The following is a 14,204-nucleotide window of genomic DNA, read 5'->3' on the forward strand; positions in this document are numbered from 1 at the left end:
CTCTTGTCTAATTGCCGTGGCTAATGTTTCCAGAACTATACTGAACAAGAGCGGTGATAGTGGACATCCTTGTCTTGTTCCTGATTTGAGTGTGAAGGATTTCAGCTTTTGACCATTTAGTATGACATTGGCTATTGGTTTTCAATAGATGGCTTCTATCAGTTTGAGATAGAGACCATCTATTCCAATTTTTTGTAGGGTTTTTATCATAAATGCATGTTGGATTTTGTCAAATGCTTTTTCTGCATCTATGGAGATAATCATATGGTTTTTGTCCTTGGCTCGATTGATATAGTGTATTACTTTGACTGATTTGCGTATATTGAACCATCCCTGCATCCCTGGGATGAATCCCACTTGATCAGGGTGTATGATCTTCTTGATGATCTTCTTCATTCTGCTTGCCATTATCTTATTAAGGATTTTTGTATCTATGTTCATTAGTGAGATTGGCCTATAGTTTTCCTTTTCGGTTGGGTCTTTCTCTGCTTTGGGGATCAAGGTGATGCTTGCTTCCAGGAATGAATTTGGGAGTATTGCTTCCCTTTCAATTTCATTGAAGAGTTTAAACAGTAGTGGCAGCAGTTCCTCTCTAAATGTCTTGTAGAATTCAGCAGTGAAGCCATCAGGGCCTGGGCTTTTCTTAGTTGCTAAGTTTTTAATTACATTTTCAATTTCATTGGTTGATATTGGGTTGTTCAGAAGTTTTAGGTCTTCTTCGTTCAACTTTGGTAATTCATATGTATCTAGGAATCAGTCCATTTCTTCTGCGCTGTCCATCTTATTGGTGTATAGGTTCTGGAAGTAAGTATTGATGATCCTCTGGATTTCTGCTCTGTCTGTTGTAATTTCACCCTTTTCATTCTTGCATGGATTTGGGCCTTTTCTTTCCTTTTTCTGACAAGGTTGGCTAAAGGTTTGTCAATTTTCTTGATTCTTTCGAAGAACCAACTTTTGGCTTCATTGATTTTTTTGTATCTTTCTCTTAGTCTCCTTTGCATTGATTTCTCTTCTGATCTTTATAGTTTCCTCCTTTGTATGAGCTCTGGGTTTGTCCCACTCTTCTTTTTCTAGAAGCTTGAGGTTCAGCATCAGGTTAATTGGGCTCGTTCTGTTTTCCTAATATGCGTATTCACTGCTATGAATTTCCCTCGTAAGACAGCTTTCATTGTGTCCCATAGATTCCGATGTGTTGTATTGTCATTGTCATTTAATTGAAGGAACTGTCTGATTTCTTCTTTAATTTCCCTATGACCCATTGGTTATTCAGAAGTGTGTTGTTCAATTTCCATGTGTTTATGAAATTTTTAGAGTTTCTTTTGCTATGGATCTCCAATTTCATCACACTATGGTCTGATAATATACAGGGGATAACTTCAATTCCTTTGCACTTACTTAACATGTTCTACGTGTGAGTATGTGGTCTATTTTGGAGAATGACTCATGTGCAGCTGAGAAGAATGTGTATTCTGATTTGTGGGGTGGAAGACTCTGTAAACATCTGTTAAGTTCATTTGTTCAAGAGTTCAATTGAGTTCTAATATTTCATTACTTATTTTTTGTCTAGTTGATCTATCTGTTTGTGACAGTGGGGTGTTCGGGTCCCCCATTACAACTGTATTAGTGAATATGTGACTTTTCATGTCTGATAATATTTGTTTTATATAGTTGGGTGCACTAGTGTTTAGTGCATAGATACTTATGATTGTCATCTCTTCTTGTTGGATTGTTCCCTTTACAAGGATGTAGTGTCCTTCTTCATCTCTCTTTATCAGTGTTGGTTTGAAATTTATTTGATCTGCAAAGAAGATAGCTACTCCTGCTTTTTGGGGGGTTCCTGTCACATGGAGTATTATTTTCCACCCTTTCACTTTCAGTCTATGAGTTTCCTTTTGAATTAAGTGTGTTTCTTGTATGCAGCATATTGTTGGATTTTGCTTCTTGACCCATTCTGCCAGTCTATTTCTTTTGATTGGTGAATTGAGACCATTAACATTGATGGTTATAACTGAAATGTATTGACTTGTCATTGCCATGACGTTTTCTTTTTGTTGAGTTCTCCCCCTTTGCATTTAATTTCTTGTCATGCCAGATGGGTTCATTCTGCTTTGCTTCCTGGGGTTGTGATCCTCAATGTCTGTTCCTAGGATATTGTGTAAAATTCTTTGGAGTGCTGGTTTGGTATTCATGAAGTTCCTCAGGTGCTCTTTGTCATGAAAGTATCTTACTTCTCCATCTATTTTGAAAGATAGTTTTGCAGGGTACATCAATCTGGGTTGGAGGCTGTTTTCTTTTAGGGCTTGGAATATGTCACTCCAAGCTCTTCTTGCCTTGATGGTTTGTGTTGAGAAGTCTGCTGTGATTCTGATGGGCTTTCCTTTGTATGTGATTTGTTTCTTTTCTCTGACTGCTTGGAGAACTTTGTTCTTCTGTTGAGTTTCTGGAATCTTAACAATTATATGCCTATGTGTAGATTATTTTTTTGATCAAGGCTATTTGGAGTCCTATATGCCTCACTTATCTGTATGTCAAATTCTTTTCCCCTGTTTGGGAAGTTTTCTGCCATTATTTCTGTGAATAGATTTTTTATGTCATCTGCACTCTCTCCTGTTTCTTCATTGAGCCCAATCAGACTTGTTTTCTTCTTCTTTGCATCACTAGCAGCTGCTGGATTGATTTCTCATGTTCCCTTATAATTTTGAAGCAATTTTTCTTTTCCTGGTCACTAATTGCAATCTTATCTTCTATATCAGAAATTCTGTCCTCACATTGGCTCATTCTGCTGTGCAGACTTTCAATGGAGTTTTTCATGTCCTGGAAATCTATTTGCATCTGTTTTATGGATTCCATTTGTTTCCTATGTTGGGATTCCATCATGTTCCTGAGCTCCTCTCTAGATTTATTAATCATGTCTTGCACTAGGGGCACAATTTCTCCTGTTATCTGAGAAATTACTTCTGATTTCATTTTTTCCAGATCCCCTTTTGTTGCCAGTTCAGTGGGTCCAGGTGGTTGAGTATCAGAGTGTTCCATGTCATTTCCCTTTGGGGTTGCTGTAGGTGATCTGGAAGTCTAGTGTTGAGAGTTATTTACATGTTTTCTCATTTCGATTGGGGGGGGGGGCTGTTGGTGCCTGCATGGATTATCTCCTCTGAGCTGGGAGAGGTGGGACAGGGGCCGGGAGCAGCAGTAGGGATGGTGGCCCAAAAGCCCTTTCCTGTGGGCTGGGAGCAGCAGGAGGGATGGTGGCCGGGAAACCCCTTCCTCTGGACCAGGAGCAGTTGAATGGCGGCTCAGAAGCCCCTACCTCTGGGCTGGGAGCTGTGGGAGGGATGGTGGCCCAGAAGCCCCTTCCTCTGGGCCAGGAGCAGCGGGACAGTAGGTGGCCCAAAAGCACTTTCTTCTGGGCTGGGAGCAGTGGGAGGGATAGGGGCCAGGAAGCCCCTTCCTCTGGACCAGGAGCAGTGGGATGGTGGCTCAGAAGCCCCAACCTCTAAGCGAGGAGCTGCTGGACTCAGTACTGTGGTCTGGTGGTCCGGTGTCCTCTGCGTCTTTGTAGTGTGGAACCAGATGGCTGTACAGAGGAGGGGGGGGGGGTCCAGTGGATTGTTAGGGCTGATTAGGCAGTTCTGCATGACTGAAGACCTCAGTAGGGTGTGCACAGACCTGCCTGTCTGCAGCAGGCTGATTCCAGGTAGAACTCTTGAAGACATTGGCATTGGAAAAGATTTCATGAATAAAAACTCAGTTGCACATGAACTAGCACAAACAATCAATAAGTGGGATCTCTCCTTATTAAAAAGCTTCTGCACAGGAAGAAAAACCACCTACAGCATGAAAAGAAAACCCACAATGTGGGAAAACATTTTTACCAGCTGTCCCTCAGACAAAGGTCTACCATCTAGAATATATAAAGAGCTTAAAAAAAATCAGACCTCCCAAAATTAAAGATCCAGTCCAAAAATAGGCATCTGAAATGAACAGATATTTCTCACACAAAGAAGTAGAAATAGCAAATAAACACATGAAAAACTGTTGAACGTCACTGGTTATTTGAGAGAGGGAAATGAAAACAAGGCTGAGATTTCACCTCATCCCAGAAATTATGGCCGCTATTGTGAAATCAACCAACAACAATTTCTGGCAGGGCTGTGGAGAAAAAGGAACCTTTGTGCACTATTGGTGGGAGTGTAGACTGGTGGAACCACTGAGGATATCCAAATGGAGATACCTCAAAGAACTAGGACTAGAGGTCCCATTTGATCCAGCTATTCCACTGCTGGGTATCTTCCCAAAAGGATTAAAAGACTCATACCACAGAGATATATGCACACTCATGTTCATAGTGGCACAGTCTGTAATAGCTAAAACATGGAAACAGCCCAATTGCCCATCAACTGGTGAATGGATATAGAAAATATATTTCTTTAATAAAATGGAGGACTACTCAGCCATACAAAATTAGAAATTAGAGGCATTTATAGCTAAATGGATGCACATTGAGGCAGTACTCAAGTGAAATAAATAGGACACACACATGTAAATACTGAATAGTTTCTCTGGTATGAGAAACTGAAAGTGTAAATAAAGATCAGAATGTGTAATAGATAATGTGAAATAGGAAAAAATGGTGCAAAAGGGAGGAGGGATAGGGGAAAGGAAGAAGGGAATGAAATTAATAAGAGAAAATTTTAAAATGGAAACAAAGTCTTTGTAAATAGGTAGGGGTGGATGGGTTTAAGGGAGGTCAGGGAAATGGAGAAAAAATAAGAATCAAGATATATAATATAGGCCCGGGATTTAGCTCAGTGGTTCCACCGCCTGCATTGCAGTCTCAAGGACCCGAGTTAGATCCCTGTTACCAAAAAAAAAAAGAGAGAGAGAGAGAGATAATATAGAGTTAAAAATCTGCAACAATAATGTCATTATATTGTATACCTAAAATGTACCAATAAAATTAATTTTAAAATTATCACTCAGCAAAACAGCACAATTGTTTTATTTAAATATGTAATGCTTTGAAAACATCAAGGCTTAAGTATTTGTGGAAAACAGAATCAAACTGTTCATGTTTAAACGAACTTTTGGTAGTAAGGGTGCAGCTCATTACCATGTTTGAGGGCCTGGGTTCCATCTGGGACACCAAAAAAAAAGAGTCCAATTTTTAAAAAGTAATGTTATGGAATTCTCTGGGGATTTTCTTCATGAAGTTAAACACCATGGTAAATAAGGACAGCTGCTGTTTATCATGCTGGGTTTCCATCATGCTTTGTTCTGATTCTTTTCTATGTTTCTATTTTTTCCCATTGGAATGGGAATCTTTATCCTTTGCCATCGTATCTTTGGATTATGTGAGTAGTTTCTGATTTTTTACAGAGGTTCACAGCTTAGTTTTTGCCTTGTTTCTCAGAAGAGATTTGGATTTGACTTTTGAAAAATGTTAGAACTGTTGAGATTTTGGAAAAGGTATAATTTTATTTCTGATTTTACCCTGGACAGTTGTAATATGTACTATGAACTTCCAATTGTCTTTATTTGAAGAGTAAGTAGGGTAAGGAGATGGCATTGACTCTCAAGGTGACAAGCAATAGGATGTGGTGGTTAGGGTGGAATTTCAACTCCACTGGCTTTGAGATCTCAGCCAGCGACTGTTAGAACAATTCTAGGTACGTCTGTGTTGTCATATGGTGAGGCCTTGGAGTCTTGTCTGTTCTCTCCCCATTTCTGTCACTGCATTGTTCCCCTTCTCTCCTTCCTGGATACCATGAAATGAGCAGTTTGCCTGAACCATGTCCTTCTGCAATGTTGTCTCAGCCTTGCTAACCAATCATGGGCTGAAACAATGATCAAATTAAACCACTTCTCTTTTGCACTGTGTGTTTCATTATTGTGCATTAGCAAGGAGAAAGCATGATCTGTGTAATATCAGATAATAATAGTAATTCACTGAAACTTCTCAGGACATAAATAGGCTATATTCCAATTATCCAATTTCCTATACTGATTCTGGAAGCTAAAATATTCAACAGAACATGTTGATGGAGACAATCATGGGTAAATCTTAACTGAATAGAGATGCTTTTTCAAGGTGATTTGGAGTAATGAGGAGTTTCCCAATAGATACACTGAAGCAAAGGTAGATTCAAAACAGCAGAGAGTTCATGAAAAGTTCATTTAGAATTTATGTGTTTTAACATCAGAAATGTCAAGATCACAGTGCTCTGGTTTCCTTTGCAAAGGTTTGGGGACATTATGGAACAAATTATTCTGCCATGGCTGTAAGAATTACCCAGAAGGATTCAACTAAAATTATAACAGGCAAAATTTTGTAAAAAGAAGTTTATGGAATGGGGGAAGAATAAAAAGACAAAAATGATATGAAAGAGGTTATTCATTGAGGCATCAGATACTGTCTTAAACCTCTGACAGAAAAGGGGCTTCAGTTTGAGGAATAATGTTGAAATTTAGCAAACTTCTTATACACACACACACACACACACACACACACACACAGACTCATACTTACCAAAAGAAATGGGCACATTCCTGATATGAATACATACAGGACACATGTATACCTACATCAAAACTACATATTGGGGGAAGGAAAAAGTACTTTCCTAAGCTCTTTGCTCATTCTTCTCACTTAAGGACAGTCTTATTTTACCAATTAATGTGAACTTCAAATTGATTTTTTTTGACAAGAGGCTTAAATTAGAAGCAATAAAATTGGAAGTACCTATGACTTTCTGCTTCCTTTTCTCTCCTCCTGTCACTCACATGACCTAGAACTCAGGCTTCCATTTTTGTAAGCTCCCACTCACTCCCCTACAAAGCAATTGCAATCTCAAGAGCTTGGATAAATTCTTATAGACTGCATGGCTGACAATAATTGTAAAATCCAACCATATTTTATCCCATGATGTTGAAAAACCTGAAGTGAGAAAATCCTTGATTCATTTAAATCATTAGAGTGAGATTCTAAAAATCCAAGGTTGGAAACTCAGAAATCCATAAGCCTTACAGAGAGAATTTCTTTGTACGGCGTCTGCCTTCCTAAGATGCCCAGATATGGATGACTCTGGTAGCTTTGGTACAACAGGAAGACTAGATCAGCTCATTCTTAGGTTGCGTTATACCATCAGGAAGGATCTGCTCCTCTAGTCCGTCTTTGCCTCTATGATGGGGAGAGAACATCCATGATTCCCTATTAGAATACAAGCTACGTGAATGGTGCAGATTCTTTACTAATGACCAAGAAACAAGTTTAGGGTGGAAGAATCAGGCCAGAAGATCTTTCCTGTAACAATAATCCTCAGTGCTTTGCGAAACCAAGGATAAAACATGCCATAAATAATGGCATTGAAAGTAGAATTAGAATAAGCTAGCCACAGAAAGACATTAGACAAATCTTCTGGAGTTGTAAAATCAATGAAAGGGTCTATGATTGGCAAGACAAAGAACGGCAGCCAGCACACCACAAACACTCCCATGACTATGCTTAGAGTCTTGGCGGCCTTGCTTTCTGTTTTGGATGTCACCTTCATTCTGGTTTCTGAGTCAGCCTGTTTTGTCCTAGGACCTGTGCCAATTTGCTTGGCATGCTTCCTGGCTACTGTAAAAATGTGTATGTAAATCCCCACCATGACTGTCCCAGGAATAAAGAAAGATATAACAGGGGCCAGCACCCCCCAGAGCTTGTTAAATATCAACACACACAAACCTGTGCAGTCAGTGGAGGCAATAAAATCTTCTACACCAATTATATTGAGTCCTGAGAAGATGCGGCCACAGGCCAGAAACATGGGAACAGTCCAACTGATGAGCAGAAAGATCTCTATGATAGGCATAGTGATTTTGGTGACATAGTGCAGAGGGTCACAAACAGCATAGTAGCGGTCAACAGAGATGAAGCAGAGGTGAAAAATAGACGTAGTGCAGAGCATGATGTCGCAAGAGCTGTGCACTTTGCAGAAGAGATCTCCAAAGTACCAGCAGGAATCGATGGACCTGATCATGCTGAAGGGCATGACCACACAGCTTACCAGCAAGTCAGTGGTGGCCATGGAGAGGGTGAGGAAGTTGGTTGGGGAGTGGAGCTGCTTGAACTGGGCGATGGAAATGATCACAGCCATGTTGCCCAGCATGGTCATCACTATAGAACAGATTATGAAGACGTACATGGTGTAGGTAGACGTAATTAGCATGGGCCTCTCCTTTCTAAGACATGAATTATTGACCGATGGAAAGCAAAACTGTGCTTCTGGAAGATTCCCAAGGTCAAGTGAATTCATTGTCTTTGTCTTTTGAGTCCTAAGATGTTTGTTTTGAAACAGCTTTGTTCTTTTGCTTGCTGTGTAAAAAAGATGGAAATCGATCGATGTCACCAGCAGGACAATTTTCTATAGGTGTCCCACAAACCTGCATTTTTAATCTAAGTTTAAATTTCCCACTTCCTAAGAGCACTTTTCCCACTCTTTTGTCTATAGGCATCACATAAGTTTGGATTCTAAACCATAGATTCCGATTCTGGATTAGAAGCCAAGGCTGCATTCTCAAAAGTTCTCAGGAGAGCATGATATTTAGTCACCCAATATCCAAGTAGGACAGAAAGAATTCTTCATTTGCTTGTGTAATTGTAATCCGGAGTAAGAGCAGCATAATAGTACAAGTGGTATATGCATCTACATGGCACTTGGATAAAAAAACTTCAAGAATCATCAAGAACTATGTTACTATTTTTCTACATTTACCTTAAATATTAATTATAATCTGAAGTCTACTGCATTCTTGTTTAAAAGTTCCCTATGTGAAATGGCAAATGCTTTTGATCCTGCAATTACTACATTCAATTGAAGAAACACTTTTCAAGGTTGAGAGCTGTTTTAAGAACTGAACAGAATTGTATGGAAAATTATATATAACCTAACTACTGTACGATGATACATGAATTATTCCCCCAAAATGACATGGAATGGACTAAAATGATAGATTCTGTAAATCTCACCTGTTATTTCCTTTCATTTAGCAGCCCATTCATAAATTCAAATTCAGGGGAAGGATCTCTTGTTCATAGATTTCAAGTCTTACATTGGTAATTTCACTTACAAGAGTGTGTATTGTTTAATCCATCACTTCAGACCCTGTATTCTCCTCTATTCTTACAGTGTGAATATACTTGGACTGACTCACCTCGAGCATGACATAGATCTGATTTGTTTTTCCAGTCTTGAAGCTTCATTTGTAATTTTGATGCCCAGTGGCAGGCATTTGTGAGATCTGAAACCAGGTCAGGGAAATGAATTTTGATCTAAAAGTAGTCTGCAACTCACTAATCTTTTGGGAAATAAACCTGTAAACACATCCTCAACCAAAGTGACAGGGGAAAGACTATAATGAGATTATAGGCACCTTTGAAATAATAGTCTACAATTTACTCCACTATTCCCCACAACTATTTCCATGCCTGTGTGTTACTGGAAATTGTATCATGACATGCTTTACTGGTTCTGAATATAGTAATTTAATTTCTCAGCTAAGTATTCTTCTTTAGATATTTTATTTGTACCAAGTAAATATTATGCAAGTAAGTTACACTTGAGAGATCAAGACAAATCAAACTAATATGTAAGAAGGATAAAAATGTGTTGCTTTACAAGGTGCAGCCCACATAGCACAAACTATTTGTTTTTTACCATTTTAATCTTAAAGTGGCTGAAAATACTGAAATCATAAACTGCTAATTACCTTATGTAAGCAATTATCTTCTTTCATCTTTCTGATTTTATGATTTTAAAATGTTTAAATTATTTTAATTCTTAAAATTACCTTCAAGAGTAGCTACAAATTACAACATGGCTTAAAGAATTTCTCATACAAAATTATCACCTCTTTAATACGTCATTATATACCATTTGAAGTTTTAAATTTTAATTTTAAAAACACAATCCATAAAAGAACTTATAATTTAACACCCTAGTTTATGACACGAGTTTTATTTGTAAACAAAAACATAGAATGAATCACTTTTAGAAATGAGTAGTATTCTCTCATGCTTCTCCTGCATAGTTATATGAATTAGAAAAATATTTAAATAGCTGGTAGATTAATATAAGACAGGACAAAATATACACATTTATTTTAAAATTATTGCATAGGTGAATTATTAAGGGAACACCAAACAATAACATTATTAACTTAATATTAATTTAATACTACTTAATATTAACTTCTGAGCTTAATTCTTGTCCTAAAATTACAAAAGGAAGAGTAACCAAAGCAAGTGTGACTGCCAGCCTACAACTTGTTAAAAAGAAGCTGTGAAGAGTTGAGGTTTTGTTTGCTATTTTCAAACTTGACAGAATAGAAATCCCTTTTTGTAGATTAACTTTCAAAAAGTTCTACACAGTAATTTTTAACAAATAAAGTCAAGTCAAAATACTATGACACAGGGCCAGGGATTTAGCTCAGTGACTTCGCCCCCTGCTGCGCAAGTGCAAGGACAAGAGTTCGATCCCTGGTACCAAAAAAAAAATACTATGACACCTCAATATATCATAAGACATTGTTGCTTCTTTGTTACACTTTTTACCAATAACTTTTTCCCATAAGTAACAGAAACAAGACTAATTTAATTATACTAAATACAACCACCTAAGAAAGCATAAAATATTAGTGGCTTTTCTTCCTGGACATAGAAAAAACAGAAGTAAATATATTAAATTATAGTAGTTATTACTGATAAAGGCATTAATTTTGTTTCTCAACTTTTGAGAAGAACTATATACATTTATAATGGAAAAACTGAACCATTTTTTGCGGGGGGAGGGTACTGAAAATTGAACCCATAGCCTTCACAGTAAGCTACATTCCCACCCTCTCCTTATTTTGAGACAGGGTCTCACTGAGGTATTAAATTACCCAGGTTGCACTTAAACTTGTGATTTTCCTGCCTCAGCCTCACAGAGTGACAGGATTATAGGTATGCACCACCATAAACTACATGTTCATAAATAAAGAAAACAGATGAAATTCTAAGTTTAAAAAAAGACCTTTAATCTTTCAGAAATACAAGAGACTTAAATCATCTAGTTTTCTAAAGCTTATTATATTTAATTGATCTTAAAAGTAGACTTTTCAAAGAAATGCATCACAAATTATTTTTTAGGCCATCAATTTTAACACTTTAAACTTGGTAAGAATTGGAAAAAAATGCTCTGTATGCATAAGGAGTGTGTGTGTCACACATGAAAGAGACAGAGAAAGAGAGAGACAGAGAGAGAGAGAGAGAGAGAGAGAGAGGGCAAACTAAATACCTGTACTATTATACCAAACCAGTAACATGTAAATATTATAAATTTGGCTATCATTTATCTACCTACAGAATGAAAATTACCAAATTATAAAATATACTGATAAGAATTGGTTTAATATTTGTAAAACATTTATTGAGTACTATTATAAATGTTTATCTTTAATACTTAAATAAATCTATAATACCTAAAATAGTGAAAATAGTAGTAAGATACCAACAGTTCAGAGTAATAAGTCTTTATTTTGGTTATTTTTCTCTGTGATTATTTTCTAAGCCATTGGAAATGATATTACATTACATTCTTTCTACGGTTATCATAAAAACACTTCTTACCTGCCAGTAGCAAACTGCAAGAGAAGAACTCTCTCTTCTTGAGTAATGTCTTCTACAACTTCCCAGAACAACTATAAGTAACAAAAACTTAGCTCATATTTCAGAGCAAATGTAAATTTATTAATACCAGAGAACTATACAATATTCATAAAGCATATTTTATTCTATGAAACTCATTTATCAAAAATGATTTCATACAAAGCTTTCATATGCAATATTCCCACAAGAAGTATTTAGGGGAAAACTTTACTTTGTTAATTAATGTAAGTTTTCATCTAATAGTGCTTAAAAGCTTACAAAATTAAATGGCAAACCTAACCTCATTCTAAGCTCTAGAGAGATTTTACCTGAATAACAGGATCATCTCTTTCATAGCCACTTGTGCATTCTGTGTTTTTTATCCAATCACTCAGATCAATTTCCGGCATGCCAGAAAGCAGTAGCTCCTTTGAGGAAAAAGAAAAATATCTCATTAATCTTCTTTGAGAAAAAAATTATCACATTTAAATAGCAAGTCTGACTTAATTAGAAACTAACCCCATATAAAACTGATTTATTTTTGTGACAGTTTCCACAGTCAATAATAACTACCTAGGAAAGAATCCTTGACACTGATAATTTCAAATATTGTGAGGTGGTGATATCGCCACAATGATTCGATTCAATTAAAACAAGAGGCTATAGATTATATGTTTATATAAACATGTAGAGCAGTTTATATGTGACATTGCCTTTAGTTTACTTATTTTTATTTTTCTTTCCAAACATGTTAAATTCTACCAGGAGACTGTATTCTCAACACTAAAGTGGCATCTAAGACTTCAATAAATGCTAGGTTAAAGTAATATGCATCAAAAGTTCTTATCATTAGGAAAAAGGAAGTAATATAAAGTTCTTTTTTTTTTTAAACATTTATGGAAGAGGCCTGTAATCCCAGGACTTGGGAGGTGAAGGCAGAAGGACTGCTGTGAGTCTGAAGCCAGCCAGGGCTACCTAGTGAGTTCAAGGCCAGGCTGAACTACACTGTCTCAAAAAAAAAAAAAAAAAAAAGCCTTTTAGGAATTAATTCAGATCTTTTAAAGTCAACTTTCCTTAAAGTGATAATAAAATACTTTTTGGTTGTCTCGCAGTGTTGAGACTAAAACCTAAGGCGTCATGCATACAGGGTGAGCACACTACCAGTCATCCAAATGATTCTTGATAGGATTTTTCCAGGAAGATCACCAAACACATCACAAAATCTCAATCATATAAACAAAAGTAAAATTAAGAATGGGAAGTATTTACCATTAGGTTTTCTAAGGGAAAAGAATATAAAAAGATCTTGTCCTCATCTCTGAATTAGCCCATGTTTCACAGTTGAGAACAGTAAAACAAGGCAATGGCTGTCTGCCTTAACTTACACAGCAAGTTAGAACAGCATGGTTCATTATAACAGAGACATAAATGCAATGTAGTTAAAGTCATGTCTCCTACAGCAGCTACTATTAACATGTTCATTACTGGTATAGAGTACACTCTCAACAAAATATAAGGCAATGTCTGGAATTCTTGAAGGTTTTGAGATTTATTCATTAGCTCTGCAAAATTCTCTCTTTTTCCAAGTTATCTATGTGAAAGTAGATTTTCTTTATATACTTAAACCAAATAATATAGTACAACTGATTATATGAAGAAGCAGATAATAGAACTCAGCTGTCTGCTATTAAGCCACTAACCTTACAAATTTTCAAAACTGCTAAATACCACTCTTCTATTTGCTCTTGTTCTTGGAAAAAGCAGTTTTTATTTTTAAAATGATACATATGTTAATATGCAATGAATGGTTTTTGTTTTAACTTCAAACACAGTAAATACCCACTAATATCCACATAAGCAAAAACTCTTGTTGTAAGGGATCCTAAGGCTAAAAAGTTTTAGAACTGTTACTACAGATGTGTTTTAGTCCTCTTTGCAGCAGTATTAGAAAATATTTATATGTACTGGATGAGGATATTCTAGTCAAGTCTCCCCCAAATACATTCACCACCTCTCCTGCACTACAGACTGGCTTCCTTGCTTGCTGGCTTCAGGCTGAGCTGGAACACAGACAGAGTCAGAGGTGAGGGTATTTTCTCCTTCCTGTCTTGTTTCAATACCACATCTCTGCAGTGGCTTTATCTCCTAAACTATGGCTACCACCAGGGGCCCTCCTTTGCAATTCAACCTCTCACAAGACCCTTAATAATTCTTCCATCTGTATTTTCAGTCCTAGTCACAATAAAGGCTTTCCATTATTGCCAGTCTATGGGCATTCCATCAGAACTTCTGTATTCTTTACAACTACCTGGGTAATTGTCCCTTTATTAAAGCTCTTCAACCACCTGAGGAAATCTTGTTCCCTGGTAGGACCCTAATGAAGATCTACCAGAAGAGGGTGGAGATTAATTTTATGTTTCTTGCAATTCATAAGATTTATCTTTTTTCCCTTTTAAGCTGAAGGTAAGCCTTTAATAATATTACGTGTGAACTCTACCATCATAAGCAAGTTCCAAACCTTCTTTGATCTAGTTGTCTC

At 36.8% G+C, this 14,204-nt stretch overlaps 2 protein-coding genes across 2 annotated transcripts in view; both read right to left on the minus strand.

Moving 5' to 3' along the window:
* Window positions 1-7,247: 7,247 nt before the first annotated feature.
* LOC101706603 (trace amine-associated receptor 4-like) lies at window positions 7,248-8,030 on the minus strand. Its single transcript, XM_004846123.2, has one exon. The coding sequence runs from the start codon at window positions 8,028-8,030 to the stop codon at window positions 7,248-7,250; it is 783 nt and encodes a 260-aa protein (XP_004846180.2).
* A 15-nt stretch (window positions 8,031-8,045) lies between these two features.
* The window catches only part of LOC110345400 (E3 ubiquitin-protein ligase HACE1-like), a 109,373-nt gene continuing 103,214 nt past the window's right edge, over window positions 8,046-14,204 (minus strand). Inside the window, 4 exon segments of the mRNA XM_087196026.1 lie at window positions 8,046-8,155; window positions 9,193-9,279; window positions 11,648-11,718; window positions 11,995-12,093. Coding sequence (XP_087052152.1) covers window positions 8,053-8,155; window positions 9,193-9,279; window positions 11,648-11,718; window positions 11,995-12,093 — 360 coding nt within the window. The 3' untranslated portion in view covers window positions 8,046-8,052.

The sequence above is a fragment of the Heterocephalus glaber genome, unplaced genomic scaffold, assembly GCF_053883595.1.
Source record: "Heterocephalus glaber isolate CG9 unplaced genomic scaffold, H.glaber_assembly_v1.0 deba00001610, whole genome shotgun sequence".
In the NCBI taxonomy this organism is placed as follows: Eukaryota; Metazoa; Chordata; class Mammalia; order Rodentia; family Bathyergidae; genus Heterocephalus; species Heterocephalus glaber.

Bases quoted from the DNA above. Each gene is read 5' to 3' on its own strand.
- LOC101706603 (XM_004846123.2), bottom strand. From the start codon at position 8,030: ATGCCCTTCAGCATGATCAGGTCCATCGATTCCTGCTGGTACTTTGGA.